The following is a 24,387-nucleotide window of genomic DNA, read 5'->3' as shown; positions in this document are numbered from 1 at the left end:
GACACCCATCCAAGCGCTCAGCTTTAGAATGTTGCTGTTACTCCGTACCAATATGCACATCCCATTGCCATGGCAGAAGAAAACTGTACGTGAAAGCCTCCTGCTGCAAGTTACTTGTACAAAATACGTATTGATTATCAGGAAAAGTCGCAGAACGTCATCACCAAGTCCTGAGTCAAACCTAGGGCTAGCCTTACTGTAGTCAGAAAAGCTTCTTTTTGATGGCCAGCACCCAAGAAGTGATGATGAGGGTCATGGGAGACTCGGGACCGAGTCGGCTCCCCACTTACCGTCACCAAACTCTCACCTTGGCTCACCGAAGTTGACCCATGTTGCCCCGGTCTGGCTGCTCGCTCACCGAGCATCCCCCCACCTTGTCTTACCCCACTGCAGCATAGTAGCCTACCTTAGCAGCAAGTGATTGTTATCCACCAAACCACACGTCAAGTTACAGATAGCTCTTCGTATCCATCCCACATTGTTTAATAGGTGTGTCTGGGTGTGTACGAGCTACGCACAGCTTCGAAATGTCCGAATCAAGTCCCTTGGCGGCTTACTTTGCCCATATGAGCAACTCGGGTGGCATCATTGTCCAAGGTACGTTGAGCTGGTGTCGTCAAAGCCGCTGTGAACACTGGCTTCAAGATGCGACTCGAATCATGTGTTGACTTTCATCTTTAGAACAACCAAAGCTCGACCTCGATCTCTATATCCAGAATTACGCCGGTCAGTCAGTCCTATCCCACCGGTGCCATCTCGATGTGCCCGCTAACAGCTCATCTAGGGCGAACAAGAATCGATCGCCTCATCCACATTGGAAAGTCCTCCGTACCACTTTGTATCGACGCGCTCAAGGCTGCTATCGCCGAGATCAAGAAAGGCTCGGATGTGGCCCTGTACGTCGACGCTTGGGGCTGTCTTCGCCTCGCCGCTCCTGACGACCCCGACGCCCAAAAAGATCAAGCATGGATCGACAGAGTCGAGCGCGAGAACAAGACGGAAGCTGCACGGCTCGAAACCCAGCTTAAGCAATACAAACACAATTTGATCAAAGAGAGCATCCGAGTGCGTGAAAATCTCAAAACTCTGTGAATATAACCTTCTAACTTTATTAGATGGGAAACGAGGACTTGGGTTTGCATTTTGAAAAGACCGGATATTTAGAGGCAGCCGCCGAGGCGTACAACCGCATGCGCCAGGACGTAACCACCACCAAACACATTATCGATTGCGGCATCCACCTCGTGAATGTCTACATCGCTAGACGTGACTGGACTATGGTTTTGAACAATCTAGGTAAGATCGTCGGTGTTCAGAGTGGTGAGGAGGAACGTTTATACCAGCCATACACAAAACTTGTCTCCGGTATTGCGCTCCTTGGCCTTAAGCACTACAAGGATGCAGCCTACAACTTTCTCCAAGTCGACTTCACCATACCGCCTGCGCAATACAACCACATCGCTAGCCCAAACGACATTGCCGTTTACGGAGGTCTCCTTACCCTGGCGACTATGGATAGACATGAACTTCAAGCTCGAGTCTTGGACAGCCAGTCGTTCCGCTCGTTCCTGGAACACGAGTCACACATCCGCAAGGCCATCAGTCTTTTTGTCAACGGTAGATACTCAAGCTGCCTCGCTATCCTCGAGTCCATTCGAAACGACTGTCTCCTGGACATCTACCTACAGCGCCATGTCCCAGCCCTCTACTCACAGATCCGAAGAAAATGCATTGTCCAGTACTTCAGACCATTCTCATGTGTCACTCTCGAGAGCTTGAACCAAGCATTTGCGCAAGAAGGCGAGTCAGTCGACACGGAGCTCGTATCTATGATCCGCGAAGGAATTCTCAAGGCCCGTCTAGATATCAAGGAGCAGGTAGGCAACTCTTTCTTTTGCTATCTTGACCAGATACTGATTCTCTATAGTTGCTCATTGCAGACCAACCCAACCCGCGACTTGAGATGCAGAAGCAGGCACTTGAGGTCGCTACCCAGTACGAGGAGGAGGCCAAGGAGAGACTCCGTCGCATCAGCCTCATTGCCGCTGGTCTTGAGGTCGCAGGTAGAGCAAAGGGATCTGGCCTTGGTGGCCGTGGAATAGATGAGCAGTGGTACGGTGAGGGCAAAGCACCGGGACAACCAGGCGCCGTCGAGGGCTAGAAATATCGGTGCATAATGGTAAGATATTGTTTGCTTTGCCCCTTTTCGACTGCCCCGGCGAGAAGCAGGGCTAGCTGGGTATCACAACCCGAACCAATGGACTGCATATCGCATTACGGCCTAGGCGTTAGGAATTCCTGATCACGGTTATCCACTTATGGGTATGGAACTACACTGCAGTAGATTAGATGAGGCGTCAGGAGCATTCTTCAAAATCAATCATTCCTATCCAGTGTTCTTGTGCATGTGTTTTAATTATTCTTGTTCAAGGGGGGTATCATTATCAAGTTCGAGCCCTTGCCTCCAGCTATATACTATTCTTCAGCCCATCAACTGTCGCAAGTCTGTGGGCGGCCATCGAACTTGCGCAAAGGTCAGGCAGCGTTTAATGCTCTGAAGATACTTGCGGGTAACCTCATCGCCCATAACATGACCCTTCTCTCCATCATGTAGCTTCTCGCGAGCGCTACGCTCGTGGATGCCTACCATGGTAACACCAATAGGCCACGCTGCCTTTCCGATACTCAAACGTAGATATCCATCGTTGGCGTCTACGTAACGACGCTCTTGAAGAGCTTGAACGATTTCTGTAACAGGCTTGAGAATGTCGTCGTCAAGTTCGCCTTGCTCAAATTTGCGGAATAGCTGCAGGTTGTTAGTACACATCTTATCTCCGTACCATAGGGATGACTTACTGGTTTCATGTTCTCTCGAGTCTGTACCATGGCATTATATGCCGTTTTGCTGGCACTCGTATCACGCTTCTCAGCCTCCATAGCTCGCTCGTACTCTGTAAGAACCATCGTAAAGTAGCTTGCCAGTTGTCGAAATAGCCACTTCCTGCCTTCCTTGTCTTTCGGTAGCTCAGTGGTCACCTTCATATCCTTCTCATCCACGAGTTCTAACGTTGTCGGTATAGGGCCCTTGGTCATGACTGTCGTCAACTTGCGATATCGTCTCAATTTCGCAGAGTGATTCTCCCCAAACAATACAGCCGGTTCGCCAAGCCCCCTCAACTTTTCAACGAGCTCCTCCTCTGGTATATCCTCGCTGGCATGCACACCATCCTCAACGTCTTCACTCTTGGCCTTGACCAGCTCTGGCAAACCGAGTCGCTTCCTCCGGGCGCGTTCTTCTTCAGCTTCTTGCTCTTCTCGCCTTTTGCGCATATCTTCGGCCAGTCTGCGACGCTTCTCCTCGCGGGCGGCGTTCTCGGCGGCAGCATCTTCCTCTCGTTTGCGCTTCGCGGCTGCTTTGGCTTGTCGCTCGGCCTCGAGGGCTTTTTGTTCGGCGAGGTATGCTTCTTTTCTTTGCGCCTCAATTTCTGAACGTTTCAGGTACTTCTTTTCCTCGCTGCCGGAGCTCTTCTTGCTCTTTGAGAGCTCTTTGTTCATCAGCGCCGCGAAATCCATGGTGTAGATTGGACAGCGTTTCGATCGACGTGTTGGTGTTTCCTAGGAGCCTCGATCCAATATTCGAATTGGCGTTTGATTTTTGTTGGGAAATTGCCAGGATTGTGCCACTCAGCGTTCAGAAATTCGTTGCCGCAGTCTGTAAATGGTAAGAGTTCACAATTTGTTGATGGAGCGCGAAGTCATGATGGTTTAAGCGGATATAGATCGGTTAATTTGGACACTATAGTGATGCCTCTCATCATTCGTAACTTCAACAACGAAACCTTACCATAATAACAGAGTCTTACAATTTTCCTTTTTTTCCCTCCTTTTCAGTCTCATAAGATGTCTTCCTCTCCAGAAAGATCACTACGCGACGATACAACACCTTTCTTGCTGCATCTCTTCTATCGTACAGGATCCCTTCACAGGTACATATGACCCGTTCCAATATAGATGGCGTTAGATCACAACAAGTTAACAACATTACTTCTAGGCCAGATGAATTTGAGTCGCATAGTTTGCCGCCACATATACCTGTGTATACATGGTCAGACTGTACTCTGAACGAGTTAGCTCTGGAACTTGCAGGCGCCAAAAAGTCGGCGTTGCCTTCGCCCTCTGTGGGATGTCGTCTTGTATTCCAGTTGGTATTTCCAGACCTTCGAAACACCTCCGCAGTCGCAAATTCTCCCCCTAAATACGGGGTTAAGGACCTCGGCAGCATTGTACTGGGTGGTGGTTCCGCAGCAGACACATCTGGTGATATTCCCATGGATGGCACAACAAGAGGCAGTGACGACAAAACCAAGACACTGAGCGATTGTCGATTTGTAGTTGGCGACTACATCACTTGCGCAATATTACCACCACTCTCGGATGGCTCAGTGGCGCCCGCTTCAAGCGTGCGAAGGGAGCAGGCTTCGGGTCCACATGAAGTCCGAGGGGTTCACCGGGGAGGTCGAGATCACGGTTCTGGGCGGAGGAGCTCGAGAGGGGGACGAGCTGGCTGGAGAGATGATGTCGGGGGAGATTTTCCCATGGGCGATTGGAGAAGAGGCGAAAGGCTACCGGACACCTCTAGTGGGCGATCGAGAGGCAGAGGGAGGTGGTAACAGACGCCCAGTGCTTAATTTGATAGCGTCACTTCGATTATACCCATTTTCCATTCAATTCATCAAACATATCACAATCTCGGCGACCACTCGTTCATCGTTGACCTCGGTTCAATTGAATCCCTACCATGGGCTCTATCCCAATCCGGGTGCTTTATATGTACACATCTCAACACTCCAATGCCTGGCTGGTTTATTTCTCGTAGATGAGGTCGCCCTTTCGCTTCGCTCGGAAATCCCAAAGTCCCTTCACTTGTCAGCATTTCGGTGGTCGTCGCGTTGCCTATTCCTTGACTTACGTCGGTGCTGTAGGCGATGTAGCCCATGATGGCGGGGACCACAGCCACGTAGGTGAAGGTGAGCCGGGCAGTTCGGGGCGTCCATCGGAAGTAGTGATGGCGCGTCTTCATCATAGCTATTCACATTGTCAGGATGCACTCGAGTCGAGGGTGTTGCCGTCGAGATCGGGGAGAAGTCACGCACCAGCATATTTGAGGTAGGCCGGGTCCGGCTTGACATCTGTACAGGAGCGGTTAGCAGGGTCTGGAATTCTTGGTCTCTATTTGACCTACTGAGGTGCGCCATTTTGATTGACGGTGATCTGTGTCGTGCTAAAGTGGTTTGCGGGACGAATTGGCCGTCGTGATGTTCAGTTGAATGATGCTAACCTTTGACGATGATTGTAGCTTTGATGATTACTAAGTCAGTGTCTGAATCATGGCAGCTATCATTGGACAGCTCCTATCGGGAAGAGGCTACCCTGTACCTTGGCTATTTCTTGCTTGGTAAACCAGTCTTCTCTAAGTGCGACTTATTTCCGTTTATAAGTGATACATCTATTGGTCCCAAGCTTTCACACTTTACAATCTTGATTAAAGATGTCGATTTTTGCTGGCTTTAAACAAAACTGTGGGACGTGACAGCCATGGCTCACTTACGCCAAACGCAGAGACAACTTACACACAAAAAACATTCAACGCAAGTTTACTGCTAGGAATTATATAGGTTATTTTCGTAAATGACACAACACCGAAGCTGAAGCTGTAGGGGTTTTCTGACTTTATAAAATTTACTATAAACGATAGACCCAAGTTGACCTTCTAGCTGGAAGCAATAGTATAGTCGTTTAAACCCAAATACCGGTTTATACAAATAGATAAATACATATATATGATTAAATCTGAACAGTGAGCTTTATAATAGCCCAAAAGTAGAATTATGTAGCTAAGGTAATAAATAAGTCGCAGCCATCATGAATTGTATTCAGTATAAACTTCGACTTCCACCAACCTCGAAGTTGCCATAGTCACGTGAGGAGACCCACATTGAAGCGCGTCTCAAGGCCATGGCCCAGAATTTATCGTGATGAAGGCAACTTTCTCAAAAGCTCCTTACCATCTACCCCTGGTCGTGCTCGCTCAAAATCTGCGCGACCAGCATCAATTTCATCACAAAGCAACCGCGACAAAGCAGCTACTACTAACATTAATACTGATAGCGCTTTGGGACCGGTAGCGTGACTCATCACGCGCAACGGCGCTCTGCCTAAATAGCGAAAGCTTCACGATCCTTGCCTTTCTTTTCTGCGCATCAACAAACAATCATGTCGCAACTTCCTCCGCCTCCTCCCCCAGGATGGGGACCTCCTCCTCCACCTCCTCCGCCTTCCTCTTCTCTGCCGCCTCCTCCTTCAACTCCAGCTCCTCCTCCTCCAGGCTTTCGTCCTCCCACCGATCCGATGATGGCCAAATTTGCCCAGAAGAAGAACGAGTGGGTGAGATCACGACGAAACCGCTTCGGAGAGAAGCGCAAGGGCGGTTTCGTTCAGACGCAGAAGGCTGACATGCCCCCCGAACATTTACGGAAGATTGTCAAGGACATAGGCGATGTGTCCCAGAAGAAATACACAAACGACAAAAGAAGCTATCTAGGGGCCCTGAAGTTCATGCCACACGCAGTTCTGAAGCTTCTCGAGAACATGCCGATGCCATGGGAATCGGCGCGAGAAGTCAAGGTGCTCTATCATGTAAACGGATGCTTGACTTTGGTCAACGAGATCCCGCGTGTTATCGAGCCTGTCTTCTTTGCGCAGTGGGCTATGATGTGGACATTTATGCGCAAAGAAAAAGCCGACAGACGACTATTCAAGCGCATGCGATTCCCGCCTTTCGACGACGAAGAGCCTCCCCTGTCGTGGGCTGAAAACTTAGAGGATGTTGAGCCACTTGAGCCGATTCAGATGGAGTTGGACGAGGAAGATGACGAGGCCGTATATGAATGGTTCTACGATCACAGACCCCTTCTGGACACACCGCACGTCAACGGCCCAAGCTACAAGGCCTGGAACCTCACACTCCCTCAGATGGCAACACTTTTCCGTCTGAGTCGACCACTTGTTTCTGATGTTGTTGACAAGAACTACTTCTATCTCTTCGACCTTAAGAGCTTATTAACAGCCAAGGCTCTCAACGTCGCTCTTCCCGGCGGTCCTCGTTTCGAACCTCTGTACAAGGATATCGACCCCAACGACGAAGACTTCGGCGAGTTTAATGCGATTGATCGTATCATTTTCCGAAATCCCATTCGAACCGAGTTCAGGGTCGCCTACCCGTACCTCTATAATTCGCTACCAAGAAGTGTTCATTTATCGTGGCACTCACACCCCCAGGTCGTATTTAATCGTGCGGATGATCCTGATCTCCCGACATTCCACTTCGATCGTCGCATCAACCCCATCTCGTCGCGAACCGTCGCACCCAAGAATGTCGAGGTTTCCCACGAGGACGAGATATTTGGCGCTGGTAACATTGAGGAGTCCGAAGACGATGCCTTTGAGCTGCCTGCTGGAGTGGAGCCGTTCCTTGCCGACGAGGATATCGAGAATGAGAACACATCATCCGCTGTCGAACTTTGGTGGGCGCCTTACCCATTTGACCGACGATCCGGACGCATGGTTCGAGCACAAGATGTGCCTCTCGTCAAGCAGTGGTACCTCGAGCATCCTCCCTCGGATCGACCTCCAGTCAAGGTCCGAGTCTCGTACCAGAAACTCCTCAAAAACTTCGTATTGAATGAATTGCACAAGAAGAAGCCCAAGGCGCAAAACAAGCAGAACTTGATGCGATCACTCAAGCAAACCAAGTTCTTCCAGCAGACAACCATCGATTGGGTCGAGGCTGGTCTGCAGGTTTGTCGCCAGGGTTTCAACATGCTCAACCTCCTTATCCACCGCAAGAACTTGACGTATCTTCACCTCGATTACAACTTTAATTTGAAGCCTGTCAAGACCTTGACCACCAAGGAGCGAAAGAAGTCACGTTTCGGAAACGCTTTCCATCTCATGCGAGAGATCTTGAGACTTACAAAGCTTATCGTTGATGCCCAGGTTCAGTACAGACTTGGAAACATTGACGCCTTCCAGCTTGCAGATGGTATCCTATACGCCTTCAACCACGTTGGTCAGCTGACGGGCATGTACCGATACAAATACAAGCTGATGCACCAGATTCGAACTTGCAAGGATCTGAAGCATCTCATTTACTACCGGTTTAATTCTGGACCTGTCGGTAAGGGTCCTGGATGTGGTTTCTGGGCTCCCGCTTGGAGGGTTTGGCTTTTCTTCATGCGAGGAATTATTCCTTTGCTCGAGAGATGGTTAGGAAATCTTTTGTCTCGTCAATTTGAGGGTCGACACAGCAAGGGTGTTGCAAAGACAGTCACCAAGCAACGTGTGGAGTCCCATTTCGATTTGGAGCTCCGCGCATCCGTTATGGCTGATCTTATGGACATGATGCCCGAGGGTATCAAGCAGAACAAGGTCAACACCGTGCTTCAGCATTTATCTGAGGCCTGGAGATGTTGGAAGAGTAACATCCCCTGGAAGGTTCCAGGCTTGCCTGCACCTATTGAGAACATCATTCTTCGATACGTCAAGTCTAAGGCCGATTGGTGGATCTCAGTCGCCCACTACAACCGTGAGCGTATTCGACGAGGAGCTACCGTTGATAAGACTGTCGCCAAGAAGAACGTCGGTCGTTTGACTCGACTTTGGCTCAAGGCTGAGCAAGAACGCCAGCACAACCACATGAAGGATGGCCCTTACGTGTCCTCCGAAGAAGCCATTGCCATCTACACAACTACCGTGCATTGGCTGGAGTCTCGCAAGTTCTCGCCTATTCCCTTCCCGAGTGTTTCTTATAAGCACGACACCAAGATCCTCATTCTTGCGCTTGAGCGCCTTAGGGAGGCATATTCAGTGAAGGGCCGTCTCAACCAGAGTCAACGAGAGGAATTAGCTCTGATTGAGCAAGCATATGATAGCCCTGGAACCACACTGGAGCGAATCAAACGATTTTTGCTTACCCAGCGAGCTTTCAAGGAAGTTAACATTGACATGAACGACAACTACAGCACCATCAACCCTGTCTACGATATTGAACCTATCGAGAAGATTAGCGATGCTTACCTGGATCAATATTTGTGGTATCAAGCAGATCAGCGACATCTTTTCCCTGCCTGGATCAAGCCATCGGATTCTGAGGTCCCGCCTTTGCTTGTTTACAAGTGGGCACAAGGTATCAACAACCTCGACCGTGTGTGGCAGACTGAGAATGGTGAATGCAATGTCATGATTGAGACGGAACTATCCAAGGTTTACGAAAAGATGGAGCTCACGCTTCTGAACTCTCTTCTCAGGCTGATTATGGACCACAATTTGGCAGATTATATTACAGCCAAGAACAACGTCCAGCTCACCTACAAGGACATGAACCATGTCAACAGTTATGGCATGATCCGTGGCTTACAGTTCTCTGCATTTGTGTTCCAATTCTACGGTCTTGTGTTGGATCTTCTGCTTCTGGGCCCTCAGCGAGCCAGCGAGATTGCTGGACCACCTCAAAGCCCCAACGACTTCTTGCAATTCCGTGACCGCGAGACTGAGTCCAGTCATCCTATCCGACTGTACACTCGATACATCGACAAGGTTTGGATCTTCCTCCGATTTACTGCTGAGGAGTCTCGAGATCTCATCCAAAGATTCCTCACGGAACAACCCGACCCTAACTTTGAGAACGTTATTGGATACAAGAGCAAGAAGTGCTGGCCAAGAGATTCTCGCATGCGTCTGATGCGCCATGATGTAAACCTCGGACGAGCGGTCTTCTGGGATATGAAGAACCGTCTGCCTCGATCTGTTACAACGATTGAGTGGGATGAAAGCTTTGTCAGCGTTTACAGCCGTGATAACCCGAACTTGCTCTTCTCTATGTGCGGTTTCGAAGTCCGCATTCTCCCCAAAATTCGCAACCAGAATGAAGAATTCCCTGTCAAGGACAGTGTGTGGTCTCTCGTTGACAACACCACAAAGGAGAGGACGGCGCACGCTTTCCTACAAGTCACCGAGGAGGATATTCAGAAGTTCAACAACCGTATTCGACAGATTCTCATGTCTTCAGGTTCTACAACTTTCACCAAGATCGCCAACAAGTGGAACACAGCATTGATCGCCCTCTTCACTTATTATCGTGAGGCAGCTGTATCGACCGTCGACCTGCTTGATACAATTGTCAAGTGCGAGACCAAGATTCAGACCCGAGTCAAGATTGGTCTTAACTCCAAAATGCCTTCTCGTTTCCCTCCTGCCGTCTTCTACACCCCCAAGGAGCTTGGTGGTCTTGGTATGATTTCGGGCTCACATATCCTTATTCCTGCTAGTGATAAGCGTTGGTCAAAGCAAACCGACACTGGCGTTACTCATTACAGGGCAGGAATGACTCATGATGAGGAGACCCTCATCCCGAATATTTTCCGATACATCATTCCTTGGGAGGCCGAGTTCATCGACTCTCAACGAGTCTGGACAGAATATTCTCAGAAACGTCTTGAAGCCAATCAACAGAACCGTCGTCTTACTCTCGAGGATCTCGAGGATAGTTGGGACCGCGGTCTTCCTCGAATCAACACCCTGTTCCAAAAGGATCGAAGCACCCTGAGCTTCGATAAGGGTTTCCGAGCTCGAGCTGAGTTTAAGATCTATCAATTGATGAAGAATAATCCTTTCTGGTGGACTAGTCAACGTCATGATGGAAAATTGTGGAACCTGAACGCTTATCGCACCGATGTGATCCAGGCTTTGGGTGGTGTTGAGACCATCCTCGAACATACCCTTTTCAAGGCAACAGGTTTCCCTTCATGGGAAGGCCTCTTTTGGGAAAAGGCCTCGGGTTTTGAAGAATCTATGAAGTTCAAGAAGTTAACTAATGCTCAAAGAAGTGGTTTGAATCAAATTCCTAACCGTCGCTTCACTTTGTGGTGGTCACCCACCATCAACCGAGCCAACGTCTACGTGGGTTTCCAGGTCCAGCTTGACTTGACAGGCATTTTCTTGCACGGAAAGATTCCTACTCTGAAGATCTCGCTTATCCAGATCTTCCGAGCCCATTTGTGGCAGAAGATTCATGAGTCTGTTGTTATGGATCTTTGCCAGGTATTTGACCAGGAACTGGAATCTCTCGGCATTGAGACCGTTCAGAAAGAGACTATCCATCCTCGAAAGTCTTACAAGATGAACAGTTCTTGTGCCGATATTCTTCTCTTCTCTAACCACAAGTGGAATGTGACCAGACCTTCACTTCTTTACGATACCAAGGACGTTATTGAGCAGACAACTACCAACAAATTCTGGATTGATGTTCAGCTCCGATATGGCGATTACGACTCACACGACATTGAACGGTACACACGTGCCAAGTATCTCGACTATACGACTGACAGTGCCAGTATCTACCCCTCAGCTACTGGTCTCATGATTGGCATTGATCTTGCCTACAACCTCTACTCTGCTTATGGCATGTATTTCCCTGGTCTCAAGGTTCTTGTGCAGCAGGCTATGGCCAAGATCATGAAGGCCAACCCCGCTCTGTACGTTTTGCGCGAGCGTATCCGAAAAGGTCTACAGCTCTACGCTTCTGAGAGTAACCAGGAGTTCTTGAACTCCCAGAACTACTCGGAATTGTTTAGCAACCAGACGCAGTTGTTTATCGATGACACCAACGTCTACCGTGTCACCATTCACAAGACCTTTGAGGGTAATTTGACAACCAAGCCTATCAACGGTGCTATCTTCATCTTCAACCCAAGAACCGGACAGCTCTTCCTCAAGATCATTCACACTAGTGTCTGGGCTGGACAGAAGCGTCTTGGTCAGCTCGCCAAGTGGAAGACGGCCGAAGAAGTCGCTGCTCTGATCCGATCATTGCCCGTGGAAGAACAACCCAAGCAGCTGATTGTGACAAGAAAGGGTCTTTTGGATCCTCTCGAAGTCCACTTGCTCGACTTCCCCAATATTTCTATTCGGGCCTCAGAGCTTCAGCTTCCCTTCCAGGCAGCGATGAAAGTGGAGAAACTTGGTGACATGATTCTTCGTGCCACTGAACCTCAGATGGTGCTTTTCAACCTGTACGATGAGTGGCTGAAGAGTATTTCATCTTACACCGCCTTCTCTCGTCTTGTTCTTATCCTGCGCGCGCTCCACGTCAACCCTGATAAGACCAAGCTCATCCTCCGGCCTGACAAGACTGTCATCACACATGAGCACCATATTTGGCCATCGCTGTCAGATGAAGATTGGATCAAGGTTGAAACGCAGCTTCGAGATCTTATCCTGAACGATTACGGCAAGAAGAACAATGTCAACGTCTCCAGCTTGACGACCAGTGAAGTGCGAGACATTATCCTGGGTATGGAAATTTCGGCCCCATCAATGCAACGACAACAAGCCGCCGAGATTGAGAAGCAACAACAAGAGCAGGCACAGTTGACGGCTGTGACTACGAAGACCCAGAACGTCCATGGCGAAGAGATCATTGTTACCACAACTTCGCAGTTCGAGCAGCAAACATTTGCCTCCAAGACTGAGTGGCGAACACGAGCCATTGCTACATCCAACTTGCGCACACGAGCAAAGAACATTTACGTCTCGTCGGTTGACAATGATCTTGACGATATTACCTACGTCATGCCAAACAACATTCTGAAGCGCTTCATCACTATTGCTGACCTTAGAGTTCAAGTGGCCGGTTACCTGTATGGTTCTTCTGCCCCCGACAACGACCAGGTCAAGGAGATCAAGTGTATCGTCATGATCCCCCAGATTGGCGGCCTCCGCAATGTGCAATTGCCCCAGCAACTTCCTCAGAGCGAGTTCCTTGAAGGAATGGAGCCTCTGGGTGTGATCCACACGGTCTCTGGCAGCGAACTACCTTACATGTCTGCCATGGATGTGACAGAACACTCAAAGCTCCTCGATGCGCATAATGAGTGGGACAAGACCAGCACGGTCACGGTGTCGGTTGCATTCACACCTGGCAGTGTATCTCTATCGGCGTGGGGCCTTACACCAGCAGGCTACAAGTGGGGAGCTGAGAACAAGGACACACAGAGTGATCAACCTCAAGGATTTACTACAACAATGGGTGAGAAGCGAAAGCTGTTGCTGAGCCCACGGTTCAGGGGATTCTTCTTGGTACCGGATGATGGCAAGTGGAACTACAGCTTTATGGGCAACGCGTTTGCTGGAATGGAGAAGAGGCCTGTCCACGTCAAGCTGGATACGCCACTGCCGTTCTATAGCGACCAGCACAGACCAGTGCATTTCGTTAACTTTGCGGAACTGGAGGATATTTGGGTGGACCGATCGGATAACTTTGCTTAAAGTAGTGGGTAAAGGCGTTGTTTTATCAAAGAAGGGAGCATTTCATTTTGTAATCAATCAGTTGAGCTGGGCAGACTGGGTGTATTCTTTATGCATGTTGTAAAATACCTATGGTAAAAAATGACAAGGAGAAATTGAAGCCGAGATAATGCATCACTTGATTTGACTAGTGACGGGATGATTTCCTTGTATAGTGTTGATCACATTGGCAGAGGCTTTGGATTACACCAACCTCGTGATGAGCTAAACATACTTAGGGACTCTGACTTAGTGAAAGGTTAGGATATCTATTGTTATCATAAACCCTAAAATTATATTAAATTTAGACTATATTTATTTATTTCCTATCATAAAGTCATCTAAATTATTGTATGTAGAGTTCTCTGATAGATCTGGATCCCACACTTGCACGGGATCTAGTATAGGCAGAAATTGGTTTCCTTTCTTTTTTCCTTTCTTTTTCTCTCTAGGGTGCAAAGTCTAAAAAGAAGTCACCGACATCGACCAGCAAATATGCATGCGGATATAGATGACGGATGACGGATGGCGACAGGGATTCGCATGGATGACCCACGTCGATAGCCGGATAATTTGACCGTGTCTTTGGGAGAGGAGATGGAATATGGAGATGTTAAACTGTAAGTGGCAGAATTGGGAATAGATTTGTGCAAGGGCTGTAGTGTACTAAAAGGCGGCTTGACCGAAGGCGTGGAAGCGCGCTGAGCTGTCAGTCAGCTGCGTGGGGGAGTAAAATTGGTCATTTATGCATTCATGCGAATATTCGAAGCGAGGTTATGAAATTCAAAAGCTTGGATAGTTTGATAGTCTGAGTGGCGGAGCAAGTTGAGTTGAGTTAGTTGATAGAAGATCTTATGGTAGTTTCGGTAAAGATTTTTCAAGTACATAGATAGATCAGCAGAGATTTCCCCCCTCCTATTTAGGTTTTTCGTTTACCTATAGTCGCCTATGTTATAACGATATCTTTGGAAATTCGGTGAAGATCTTTTCTCTCTACTGTTGTGGGGCGAATGGCATTAGGACGGGCGTAGGTAAGGTAGGTAGGTATCTTTGTTATTTTTGGCCGTTGGGCTTTTCAGGGGTTGAGAGCTGGAGATCTACGCGAATTTCGCTGACGTCGATTACTATTCTTGTCAGCACAGGCCCCCATGTCATCTTACCTCCTTGACAATTGAAGTGACCCGCATGCCTACATGCCTTAGTCTAGGCATTCTGTACCTGCAGTAAGAAGCCTGTAAGGTGAGGTAAGATTTGACTAGGGATGGTTACAAGGTGGTTCGAGCCAAAGATGGCGTCAAAGACTAGGCCCTGGGCTGCCATTGCTCGGTAAGATGGACGATCCCTCCCCCTGGGTTGGGTTCACGGCAGGCAGACAGGTAGACAGACCACGGACGGCCATTCTAGTTTCCGGGCCGTTGAGCTGTGCTAGACTATCACTTGATGAGACAATGCCCCGGCCATGGCTGGCTTATTCAACATCACGTAAAGTGACCTTTGTTCAATAGTCTTGTCTCATTGTTTAGGGTATCCCAGGTTTGGAATGCACTGCGTTGTGCTGGTTCAAGGTTAGCTTCCAGATCGTCTCTTCCAATCAGTCAATTGCCAACAACTGGATTTACTGAGAATTAATAGCATGAGCTAGAAGATTAGATAAGATCAACAGAACAAAAACCGTTCATGTCAGTGTTTCCAATTAATAATATTAACTCTCGGTATATGTCACTGACTTATAGACAATCCTGCCTATATCGATCTGTCAAATCACTATATCTAAGGTAGTGTGTTCAGCGTTTCAAATAGACAATGCAGAACGGCTTGAACGAGCTGCCAACCGAGAATAATACTATTCATAGACTAAAAACCCTCGATCTATCCGTTGATCCACGATCTGGCTTGTCATTTTGACACTATTTCGCTGTGATAGATTTTGTTGATAAAAGTAATATCGAGCTCGGGATATAGCTGAGATTAGGTTGCTGTCATCGTGGGGAAGCGATACTGTTGCATTCTCTAGGCCAACTGCTACCTACCATCGCCCGCCGCTTGACAGCGATGACATTCGTTCTTTCCATTAGTGCCCGTGTACTACGTAAAGTCTCAAGGCATTTTCCTGGAGGGCACAGTGACACTTGCTCCTCCTTTGATTTTGATCCTCAGTCTGCCTTGGTGGTTCTTTCAAAATCTTCAAACAGGTCACATCATGCTTGGGCAACTTCCCCCTGTTCCAACTTCCCCCTCTCAGCTAAGCCTCCATTTTTGCTACTCATCATCACCCCTTTTGACAGTATCACCACCTCTACATTCCAACTCCAAGCAAGCATCACCACTCAAAACTGAGCCCATTCATCGCCGGATGCCCCTAAGGAGTTACCGTCCGACAACTTACATCCACTATTGCCCATCTTCAATCACACTCAGAGCGGCGCGTGCTCATTCCGCTCCACCAGCAGCTAGGGTCCTCTGCGCTAGCCAAGGTCCCGACTCCCAACAAGGCCCGGTACGCGCTAGAAGGTCCTTCTAGAAGGCCATCCCCGACCTCCTGTTCCTGTTCCTGAACCGGGGCCCTGGAATCCGATCCCCCCATTGACGTCTCCTTCATGACGACAATGCCAGTGACAGAACCGTCGACTCGACTTGACTTGTCACACTCGCACATCAGGAGATGCTTGCTAATGCCTCCCTGCCGCCGGAACACCATCTTGCCGGAATCTCAGGCTGCTTTCGGCCTCAACATCATGCGTGTTTCGACTTCAAAACGCCTGTTACCCTACGCGATACACGCCTTCCAAGGGCCGCCTGATTGATTGGCATGAGGCATTGAGCAGCGCAATCTTGGCCACTCCGAACGGATTGTCAATGCCCGCTCAATAGGGCTGTTCCGGGCACGCGCACCAGCACCAGCCACTGTCGATAGAGGCTTCGATATGGGGCGTTCGTCCCTTTGACATATCGTCAGGTTTCAAGCCAAGACACATTTTCTATCTTGGTCCCGGCTCAGAACCGGGTAGGTCCAGCCTGATGCAGTATCGCATCGCATCGAGCTCCATGCTTCTCAGACAAGCAAGCATTTGCGCATATGTCTGAGTTCCCATCATTTTCGGCGTCATGGCCTTTACCAGAAGCTCTCATTTGCACCCATTATCTTGCCAAGGCAGTCACTAACAGACTCATCTCGGTCACCAATTCTGATGTGGATGTCGCTATCCGTTACCGTTCCTCTCAGCCCTCCCCTATTGAGTGATCCAGATAATCGGTTCGCAGGGTCGATTTCCCGTTGGCTGGACTAGGCCCATGTTCACGTACCCAAGTGCGCCCTGTCCATGAGCCGCGAGGTCACTTCTGGCTCTAGGCAGTTGTTAGTTGACTGTGGCACGTAACTATCTGGTCCCTGACTTTAGTGCGGGAGCTTGTTCAATCCAGCCACCGTTAACCAGGATGTCGATCTAGCTTGTGCGGAACAACATCATGGCGTGCGCTCACATTGATCAAATCTGGACCAGCCCCGACAACCCGGCGTGCACACTCATCCATCCATGATGGGTTTCTCCCTGCTTTACCATCCAGATTTGCCAAACGGAGGTTCCCGGACAGTGGAGAATGGTTCTGCTTGCGATCTAGTCCAATTGATAGACACGATCCCGGTTGAGCCATCTACTATACCAAACCCTGGGTTTGTTATAACCCTCCGCTCCACACCGTTACTCCTGTCCTGCACCAAGCACCATAACTGTTTTCTCCCTTGTTGCCACGCCATCAGCTCGGCACCCACTTTCTGTGGCTCTTTCTTTGGAAAGGCGGCGAAAAACCTGACAATGGCCGTTTTGCTGCTGTGTTTCTACGGCTGTTCTTGGCCACCTCAGTGTGGTCTAGTCTCACGCTCTTCAAGCGAAGCGCGTTTCAAGTTGGCATTGTGCCCCAATAAGCACCTCCGCCCACCGTCCTTTCTGTGTCATCTTTTCCAGCAGAGGTACATTTTCCTAATTGTTCTATGCGCAGGGGCTTTACAATGGCAAATTGCCATCTAATCGAGAGAGCTTGCCTTCAAAGCAATGCTATTGCATTGTGCTCTTATCCTTGCTAGTCATGATGGATGCCAGGGGTGGCTCTTGTTTCTATATCAGGCACCCTGGAGACCTTGCAATGGACATAAGATCGTCAAATTGACCACCCTCCAGACCCTGGCCTTGGTTAACAGGTAGTCTCCGCAGCCCAGCACTTGTCGGACGGGGATTGTTCTCATACCGGACTGGGCAAAATCTCCAAGTGCTTTAACCTGCAGCATGAACGCAGAGAGGCCAGTGATCCACTCCCTCTGCGACCCTGCTCTAGCTACTCCGTCATCAGACGATATAGGCCTGCCCTGGTACGGGCAACGCTTGCCAGGTTACTAGCCCTTTTGTTAAATACGTTTACTGACCCCAGGCCGGGAGCTAAAAGAGATCTTGTGAGGGGACGTATCCTATCATACAAAATAAAGCATTACCGCTTCTACAAACTCGCCTTCCTATCGACTGCCTTACTCGGTGTAGTAGTGGTATGTCCTAATAGCATTCATCCTAATCAAGTCCTTCTCTTATGCCTTCTCTCTCCAAGACAGCAGCTTCGAATTGAATGCGCATTCAACACACTCCTTTGGACTACTCACAACCGTTACGCTATTATAGCACTTCTGCCTGAGCTCACCCCCCCCAACACGGCCCTCCATCGCCAGTCACCAGCGTCTCACTCAACTACGGAAACGGGAAAGCCTCTGGCCCGGTACCAATCAGTGAAAATTCAGACAATATATGTGGCAAGCTGCTTAGTAGCTAGTAACGCTATCGACTTACACTTCAGACGCAAAATACAACATCCAGAAGCCTAGCTCGACGCACACAAATTACACCGTTTTGGACACCACTAGATAACCCTTTCTCTTCCTCGCCGTAGCCCGCAAGGGCTTCATCCTGTCAAATTCTTTCCATTCAGAGCCCAGCGGCCGTCCAGAGCGGTTCGCTCTGGAGGACCTCATGTATCGGAGGCACGCTGGCGGGCACCTATCGAGTGGGGGATTATACCGTGGACTACTCGGGTCAGGGCTCACAATCAGGACAGCAAAATCAACATCAGCAGGCGTATGATACGTCACTTCATCAGCGTTCACGACACCAGCAGCCTCGGGCCTCTATTCACCATCCTGGAGGCCCGGCTGCTGGTATTCATGGCACTCCCGACCCGCATCACGGAAACCCTCATGTCCAGCACGCAGCGATGGCTCAACACCATCAGCATCCATCGCCACAGATGGTCATGGACCCTTCTCATCTAGGACATCATCGTCTGGGGCCGCCTCATTTTGGAGCCCCAGGACAAGTCATGGCCCCTATGTACCAGACTCTTTCGACCCCAACACCACCGAATCACCCTCAGCATTCTGTGCCTCCGCCCGGCTCTAAACGGCCACGACCCAGTGATCTTGATCTATCTGTTACAGGAATGGCTGACTTGGACCATTCGGACCTCAGCAGCATGCAACAGACACCTTTAGGAGCAGCATATGCTCACGCTGCCGCCGTGGCAGTCTCACAGCCTCAACACCAACCTATACATCACCACCACCACCTCCCCGACTCGGAGCCACCATCCAAGATGATGCGCCGCGACGATGGCTTAGGGGGAGCCCCAAGCGTTGTGGGACAAATTGGAATGCCGGATCCAGCACCTCGCCCCCGAGGCCCTAAACTGAAGTTCACGCCAGAAGATGACCAGCTGTTGATCGAACTGAAGGAAAACAAGAACTTGACGTGGAAGCAAATAGCAGACTTCTTCCCAGGACGATCTTCAGGGACATTACAAGTTCGATACTGCACGAAGCTCAAAGCCAAAACCACGAACTGGACCGACGAGACGGTACGTTAACCAGCGAACTAGCCCTTGATTACCTTGGTGATGTGATTAAAGAATTTTCTGACTTTACCCTTAGGACCAAAAGCTCCGAACTGCCCTTCAGGACTACGAGAACGAGAAATGGAGAATCGTCGCCAATAAAGTTGGCACTGGCTTTACTCCTGCAGCGTGTCGAGAACGGGCCGAGCAGCTAATGGTTGAGGACCCAGCAACTTTGGCGGCTTTGTCACAGTCATTATCACCAGCTGTAGCCTCAAACGCAGAATCCGAAGAGCCCTTATATTCCCATCATCAGCTTCAATAATAAAAGAAAAATAATTGTGCCGGCGGAGGGTTCATTCTATAATCGCGACGCATCAAAAACACCACATTCCCCTTTCAGAACGCTCCTTATTTCTTTACGATCATTCGACCTACGCCCAAAACACATTCGCTTTTGCATTTGGCTACTCTCGGCCATCATAATAAAAATTACGACAACTTTATCAACGACCCCAAGGCCTCCTTCCTAGAGTTGTCGACTTGAGCACACCGGTTTCAGCCCAGGCAGTGCACAACGCACCCACGACTTGTTTCTTTTATCCCTGTATTAATTTCTTTTGTTCCGTGTGCTTACAGGCCGTTTCATTGTTTCTTTCGTATTCGAGACTGGCCTTTTTTGTCACAAACCCTTTTTTTTTAACATTAATCATACTTCACTTCCCCATTCCCCTTCTCAGAAGAATTGTCTTGTATTCCGTTTTGTTACGTCTATGATCTCCTATGTCGCTTTACGAAAAAAACTATAGACCTGGGAGCCCCGGAAAAGGAGAAAGAATTATTTACATGCACTTAATATTCCCCATCCTTCAGCCAGGGGAAACCGTCCAATCGCTTGGGATATGTGGCTGATCACACTTTCTCGTCACTTATTACCCTTATCTTATAACTATATTCTACCTCTTAATCATTTATGTACGGGAGCAAAAGCAGGATCATGGGCGGAGCAGGTTTCCTTTTTTGGCGCAGCGTATTTTTCGGGTTTGTGTATGTAGAACGACGGACGAACAGGAGCATATTGTGATGTTTCTTGATACCACAGAAGAGGAAACGGAGCATGTAAGCGTAGAGCACGAAAGGAAAGGCTGGGGCTGGGGGTGGCTGGATTCGGATTCGGGAGACGAAGTCCAGTATAGCTACAGTATCGGGGTGCCATGATTCAGGAACACTTGGAAGACGAAGGCGCTAGATAATAGAAGACAAGATCTGCTCGATCATCATCAGAATCACGCCATGAGGCTCCTCTCTCTCAGGTCCAGAGCCGTGACGTTCGAAAGACGAGAAAATGGAGCCGGTTCACCTCGACTCCGAACATTGTGATGCCCTATAATTGAAGCCTTGAAACGATATATAACGCCCAAACTGCAAAGGTTCCCTCGGATCTGGCTCAGAGCACCCCCCTGTATGCTTTGTCTCACCGGAACCGGTCTCCACAGTTGAGCTAGACGAAACGAAAGTGTTTATGCTTTAAATCCCTGCCACACTCCGCGCATCTTGCCTGCCCATGAGAGATGTAGGCATGTATGTAGTATGTATCTATGCATGCATAGGGGGGTCGCTGCGATCAGTTATGATATAGGTAGGGTAAGGCGGGACCTTGCCACGTAGCTATCTGTCTGTTCAGAGAGAGACAGTGCTGCTGCGGCACAATCGCCATGGTTGCCGACTGGCGGGGGCCAACCCTGAAGAAAAAGGCTGCCAGCGAGCGGATGGAGCCGATGAAACGGAGGGCAAAGGGCCCTTTGGGTGTCATGTCACCTGTGGCTTTGAGGCGGTCGAGTCCATACTACCGGTGTCCTCGTGATGTTAATACTTTGTCGACAGGCTATATGACCAGAAGAGTGTAGAAGGCCCGATCTTGGCTGTGATGGATTGAGATGAGTTGATGGGATGGTGCTTTGTTGTTTGCCTAACCTTGAGAGAGGGACCCGCCTCGTTCTGATTAACTTGTTGCATTACACCGCATGGGATGCGAGTCACGGCGCTAAACGATGGCGTTTTTTGAGCTCGAGCTACGAAGAGTAACAGTTATTTCAGATATGCGGGTGCGCATGCGTGCTGGCTCTGTGATGAGCTGCGTGGTGTCTCATTGTGACGTGTTGGGTGAGGAGGAATGGGTCAGTATGTATGCATGTGCGAGCGCGCGTCTGTAAGAGACGCGTTCAGCGGTCACACGACGCCAAGTGCAGTCGCACAGCGGTCGAGAGGAGGTAACACAAGATGTAGGTCGCGTAACATGCTGTGTTTGGGATGATCTTCATGCTCCGGGGTTGAGGTCGTGTCGAGCCACGGCTATCGAGGTCATCTCAGAGCTGAGAGCATGAAAGAGCAGCAGCTGTGCCACATCTCATCACAGGTAGCTAGCTAGGAAGCAAGCAAGACAACAGTACCTACATGTCGGAGAGCCGGGGAACGTAGAGGGTTACCGCCGCTGAAACAACTCTTTCGAAATCTCCGATGTGCAGTCTCTAAGCGAGGCGTTATGGCTGGCTGATGTTGTTGACTTGATGTAGGTACTGCATAATATCATAAAGCAGACTGCCCGATCTGTGAAAAACTAGGCCTGAAACTGGCTTCAAGTCCCGGTTGCTACACTGACGATGCGTGATAAAACTTGGGGCACAACACCCCCTTCCCAGTCTTGGTCATGGATTTGTCAACCCCCCGTCGACCGAGACTTTTTGACCCATCCCAGGGCTATAACGGTCTGAGTTTTCAGGTCACATCGGCGGCCAAAGATGGATAGGATAGAGAGGAGAGGAGGGGAGAGGAGAGGGAGGTTGGGTCGATATGACGGCGGTGTTTGGTGACGATGCATTGCGACGCTGGACTTGGTTAAGATGCCTGCATGTTTCTTTTTCGCCCCACGAGAGAGATGGGCTTTAAAACGTTTGTTTCATCTGGTTGGCAGAAAGGTTTTCGAGAGGGTTAGCGCGAGTCGATAACCACCTGTCTTATGGGCTATATAACTCAGTCTTATAAGTTGGGTTGAGTTTAGACCCCTGGCAATCGAGACCGAGGAAGAAACGAACACAGCCAAACAAAACGAAACGAAACACGCCACTTCCGGGAATTCCCAGTCGCCTTGTCAAATGTGACAGGACATATCCCCCAATGCGGATGTGAGCCTTGTTAATTCATTATCTCGTGCTGGCTTCTCTTGCAAGGATGCAGACGTTGGCCCGGAGCCGATCACAACCCTGGTCAGCCAAAATCTGCCAGGTGCCTATTTGGACAACATTAATGGCCCATGCTCATCCAATGTGCGGAGGGAAGTTGGATTGACCACAACCGATGGCAGGGCACGTCCCCGGATCTCCAATAGCCATGACTCTGTCATCATTTTCCTGCATCTGTCTCGGAACCGTTGAAGCAACTTCCAAGTTGATCCACATCTAGGGTTCTGCCAGCCTCCACCAGCTCGACCAAGGTGCCGTGGCCCGTAACCTCTAGTCCCGGGTCTAGGAACGCTGCCATCTCAACTAGCCAGCCGTTGAAGTCCCTGATCTCGGTTGATCTGCCGGCACGCACGTCTTGCAGCATGGAGCTTGTGTTCTCCCTAACTTTGTGACCCACTCGATAGATCATGTCCTTCAGCTGAGAATGTGAGAATCTTTCCTGCAGGCTCTTGGGGGAGAGATCGATGGCCGTCTCAGGCTCGCCTGGTAGACGTCCTTCTTGCCGTCCAATGATTTCTGCGCTGCTCTCGTGGGCCACCAGAAGTTGGAGCACTTGACTTGCTTCGCTTAGAAGCTGGTCAATGACTCGTGCGAGAACTCCATCTGATTCAGTGAATAGAGCTCCATTTTTGCAACCCAGTATAGCTGTCAAAGGGTTGATTACCGCGTTAACGACGAGCTTTTCCAATTGCAGAATCCAAAGCTCCCCTCTAGGCACAGACCTAGCCTCTAGGTGAGGGGCTTCTAGTAGCTGCTTGACTAAGTATGCTGTCTTCCCAAGCGAAATGGAGTTCGGGAGAACCGCTCCGACGACAACATCAGCTTGGGAGGCATGAAAGCTTCTGAATGTCCCCTGGGATGTCACTCCATGGGTTGTAACGCAAGCTAAAAAGTTGGGCTCATGGCTGCTATGATAGCGATGGGAAACGTATAAGGATCCATGAGGAGGCCACAATTTCGACATTCCGTTTTGAGCGAATAACACAGTGCTGTTTCGGTCCAGGTATCCTCGAACTCGGTCAACCTGTGGCAGGGCAGCTGAAGCCTTGGTCAAGACGATGAGGTTCTTTAGCTTTTCGCCATCGGCGACCTCTCGCACTGGGCCGAAATCCGGCTCATTCTCCGCCCACCATTCAATATCGAAGTTTTTGTTCTTCTCCAGCTTGTCCTGGCGCAAAATTTCAATGCCATCACTCTCGATCCATTGCTCCAGGAGCTCCTTTCTGTGAACAACCAATGTGATTGGGGGTCTGTCAGGCGCTTGGGCCAGTGAACTTGCGAAGAGGCGGCCTAAGTTACCTACTCCCAGGACGTAGATCCGCTGGTCGGAATCACCAGAAGCAGACGAGGTTGAAGGGTCAGAATCATGGTAAGAAGCAAGGTTTGACAGGTTCCATGCAAAGAGCGTAGGGGTCGGCCTTACGTCATTACAACATACTTCGAGCCATGAGGGTCTCTGAGAATACATTCTGACTGAAGCGACTGAAGCGACTGAAGCGAGAGGCCAAATCCGGCGTGGACGGGTAGCAATCCTGAGGCGGTGAGACTGATTAAAATTGAACAAGATAGACCGCATTTTGAACCCTAATAGATTGGAAAGTCTGACTGTATTATACGAGGACCGGTAGTGCCGGCACTTGCAGGAAACGATGGACTCGTCGTCAGTCGATCAGAGACGCTAGAAGTGTCGTATGTTGCTGATGGAGACGGGCTGGGCTTGTCTGTCATTGGGAAGCTGAAGACGGGACCCAATTGGGAGAGGTTTATCGGACCGACAGTGAAGACATAGCTTCTATTGAGTTTGGAGAGTGGGATAATCCAGAAAACGGAGATTTGTTATGGTTCGACTATATGCAACTCATTGTGGATGTAGTTGAAAATA

The 24,387-nt window shown here is 49.5% G+C and overlaps 5 protein-coding genes across 5 annotated transcripts; 3 read left to right on the top strand and 2 right to left on the bottom strand.

Moving 5' to 3' along the window:
* Positions 1 to 527: 527 nt before the first annotated feature.
* On the top strand, positions 528 to 2,161 carry J7337_005190 (uncharacterized protein; the record flags this gene model as incomplete). The annotated part of the gene is made up of 5 exons (XM_044822872.1): positions 528 to 597; positions 682 to 726; positions 785 to 1,065; positions 1,116 to 1,877; positions 1,928 to 2,161. The coding sequence occupies 5 exons, from the start codon at positions 528 to 530 to the stop codon at positions 2,159 to 2,161; spliced, it is 1,392 nt and encodes a 463-aa protein (XP_044681363.1).
* Positions 2,162 to 2,482: 321 nt separating this feature from the next.
* Positions 2,483 to 3,573, bottom strand: J7337_005189 (uncharacterized protein; the record flags this gene model as incomplete). Its single annotated transcript, XM_044822871.1, has 2 exons — positions 2,483 to 2,806; positions 2,857 to 3,573. The coding sequence occupies 2 exons, from the start codon at positions 3,571 to 3,573 to the stop codon at positions 2,483 to 2,485; spliced, it is 1,041 nt and encodes a 346-aa protein (XP_044681362.1).
* Positions 3,574 to 6,273: 2,700 nt separating this feature from the next.
* PRPF8 (Pre-mRNA-processing-splicing factor 8) lies at positions 6,274 to 13,383 on the top strand (the record flags this gene model as incomplete). Its single annotated transcript, XM_044822870.1, has 1 exon — positions 6,274 to 13,383. One exon carries the CDS (start codon positions 6,274 to 6,276, stop codon positions 13,381 to 13,383), a length of 7,110 nt encoding a protein of 2,369 aa, XP_044681361.1.
* A 5,268-nt stretch (positions 13,384 to 18,651) lies between these two features.
* On the top strand, positions 18,652 to 19,591 carry J7337_005187 (uncharacterized protein; the record flags this gene model as incomplete). Its single annotated transcript, XM_044822869.1, has 2 exons — positions 18,652 to 19,290; positions 19,364 to 19,591. 2 exons carry the CDS (start codon positions 18,652 to 18,654, stop codon positions 19,589 to 19,591), a joined length of 867 nt encoding a protein of 288 aa, XP_044681360.1.
* Positions 19,592 to 22,665: 3,074 nt separating this feature from the next.
* On the bottom strand, positions 22,666 to 23,973 carry J7337_005186 (uncharacterized protein; the record flags this gene model as incomplete). Its single annotated transcript, XM_044822868.1, has 1 exon — positions 22,666 to 23,973. The coding sequence occupies one exon, from the start codon at positions 23,971 to 23,973 to the stop codon at positions 22,666 to 22,668; it is 1,308 nt and encodes a 435-aa protein (XP_044681359.1).
* Between the last annotated feature and the right edge of the window lie 414 nt (positions 23,974 to 24,387).

This window comes from Fusarium musae, chromosome 4 (assembly GCF_019915245.1).
Source record: "Fusarium musae strain F31 chromosome 4, whole genome shotgun sequence".
Lineage (NCBI taxonomy): Eukaryota > Fungi > Ascomycota > Sordariomycetes > Hypocreales > Nectriaceae > Fusarium > Fusarium musae.
Note: the sequence above shows the minus strand (reverse complement) of the source record. Positions and strands in the feature narration are given on the sequence as shown.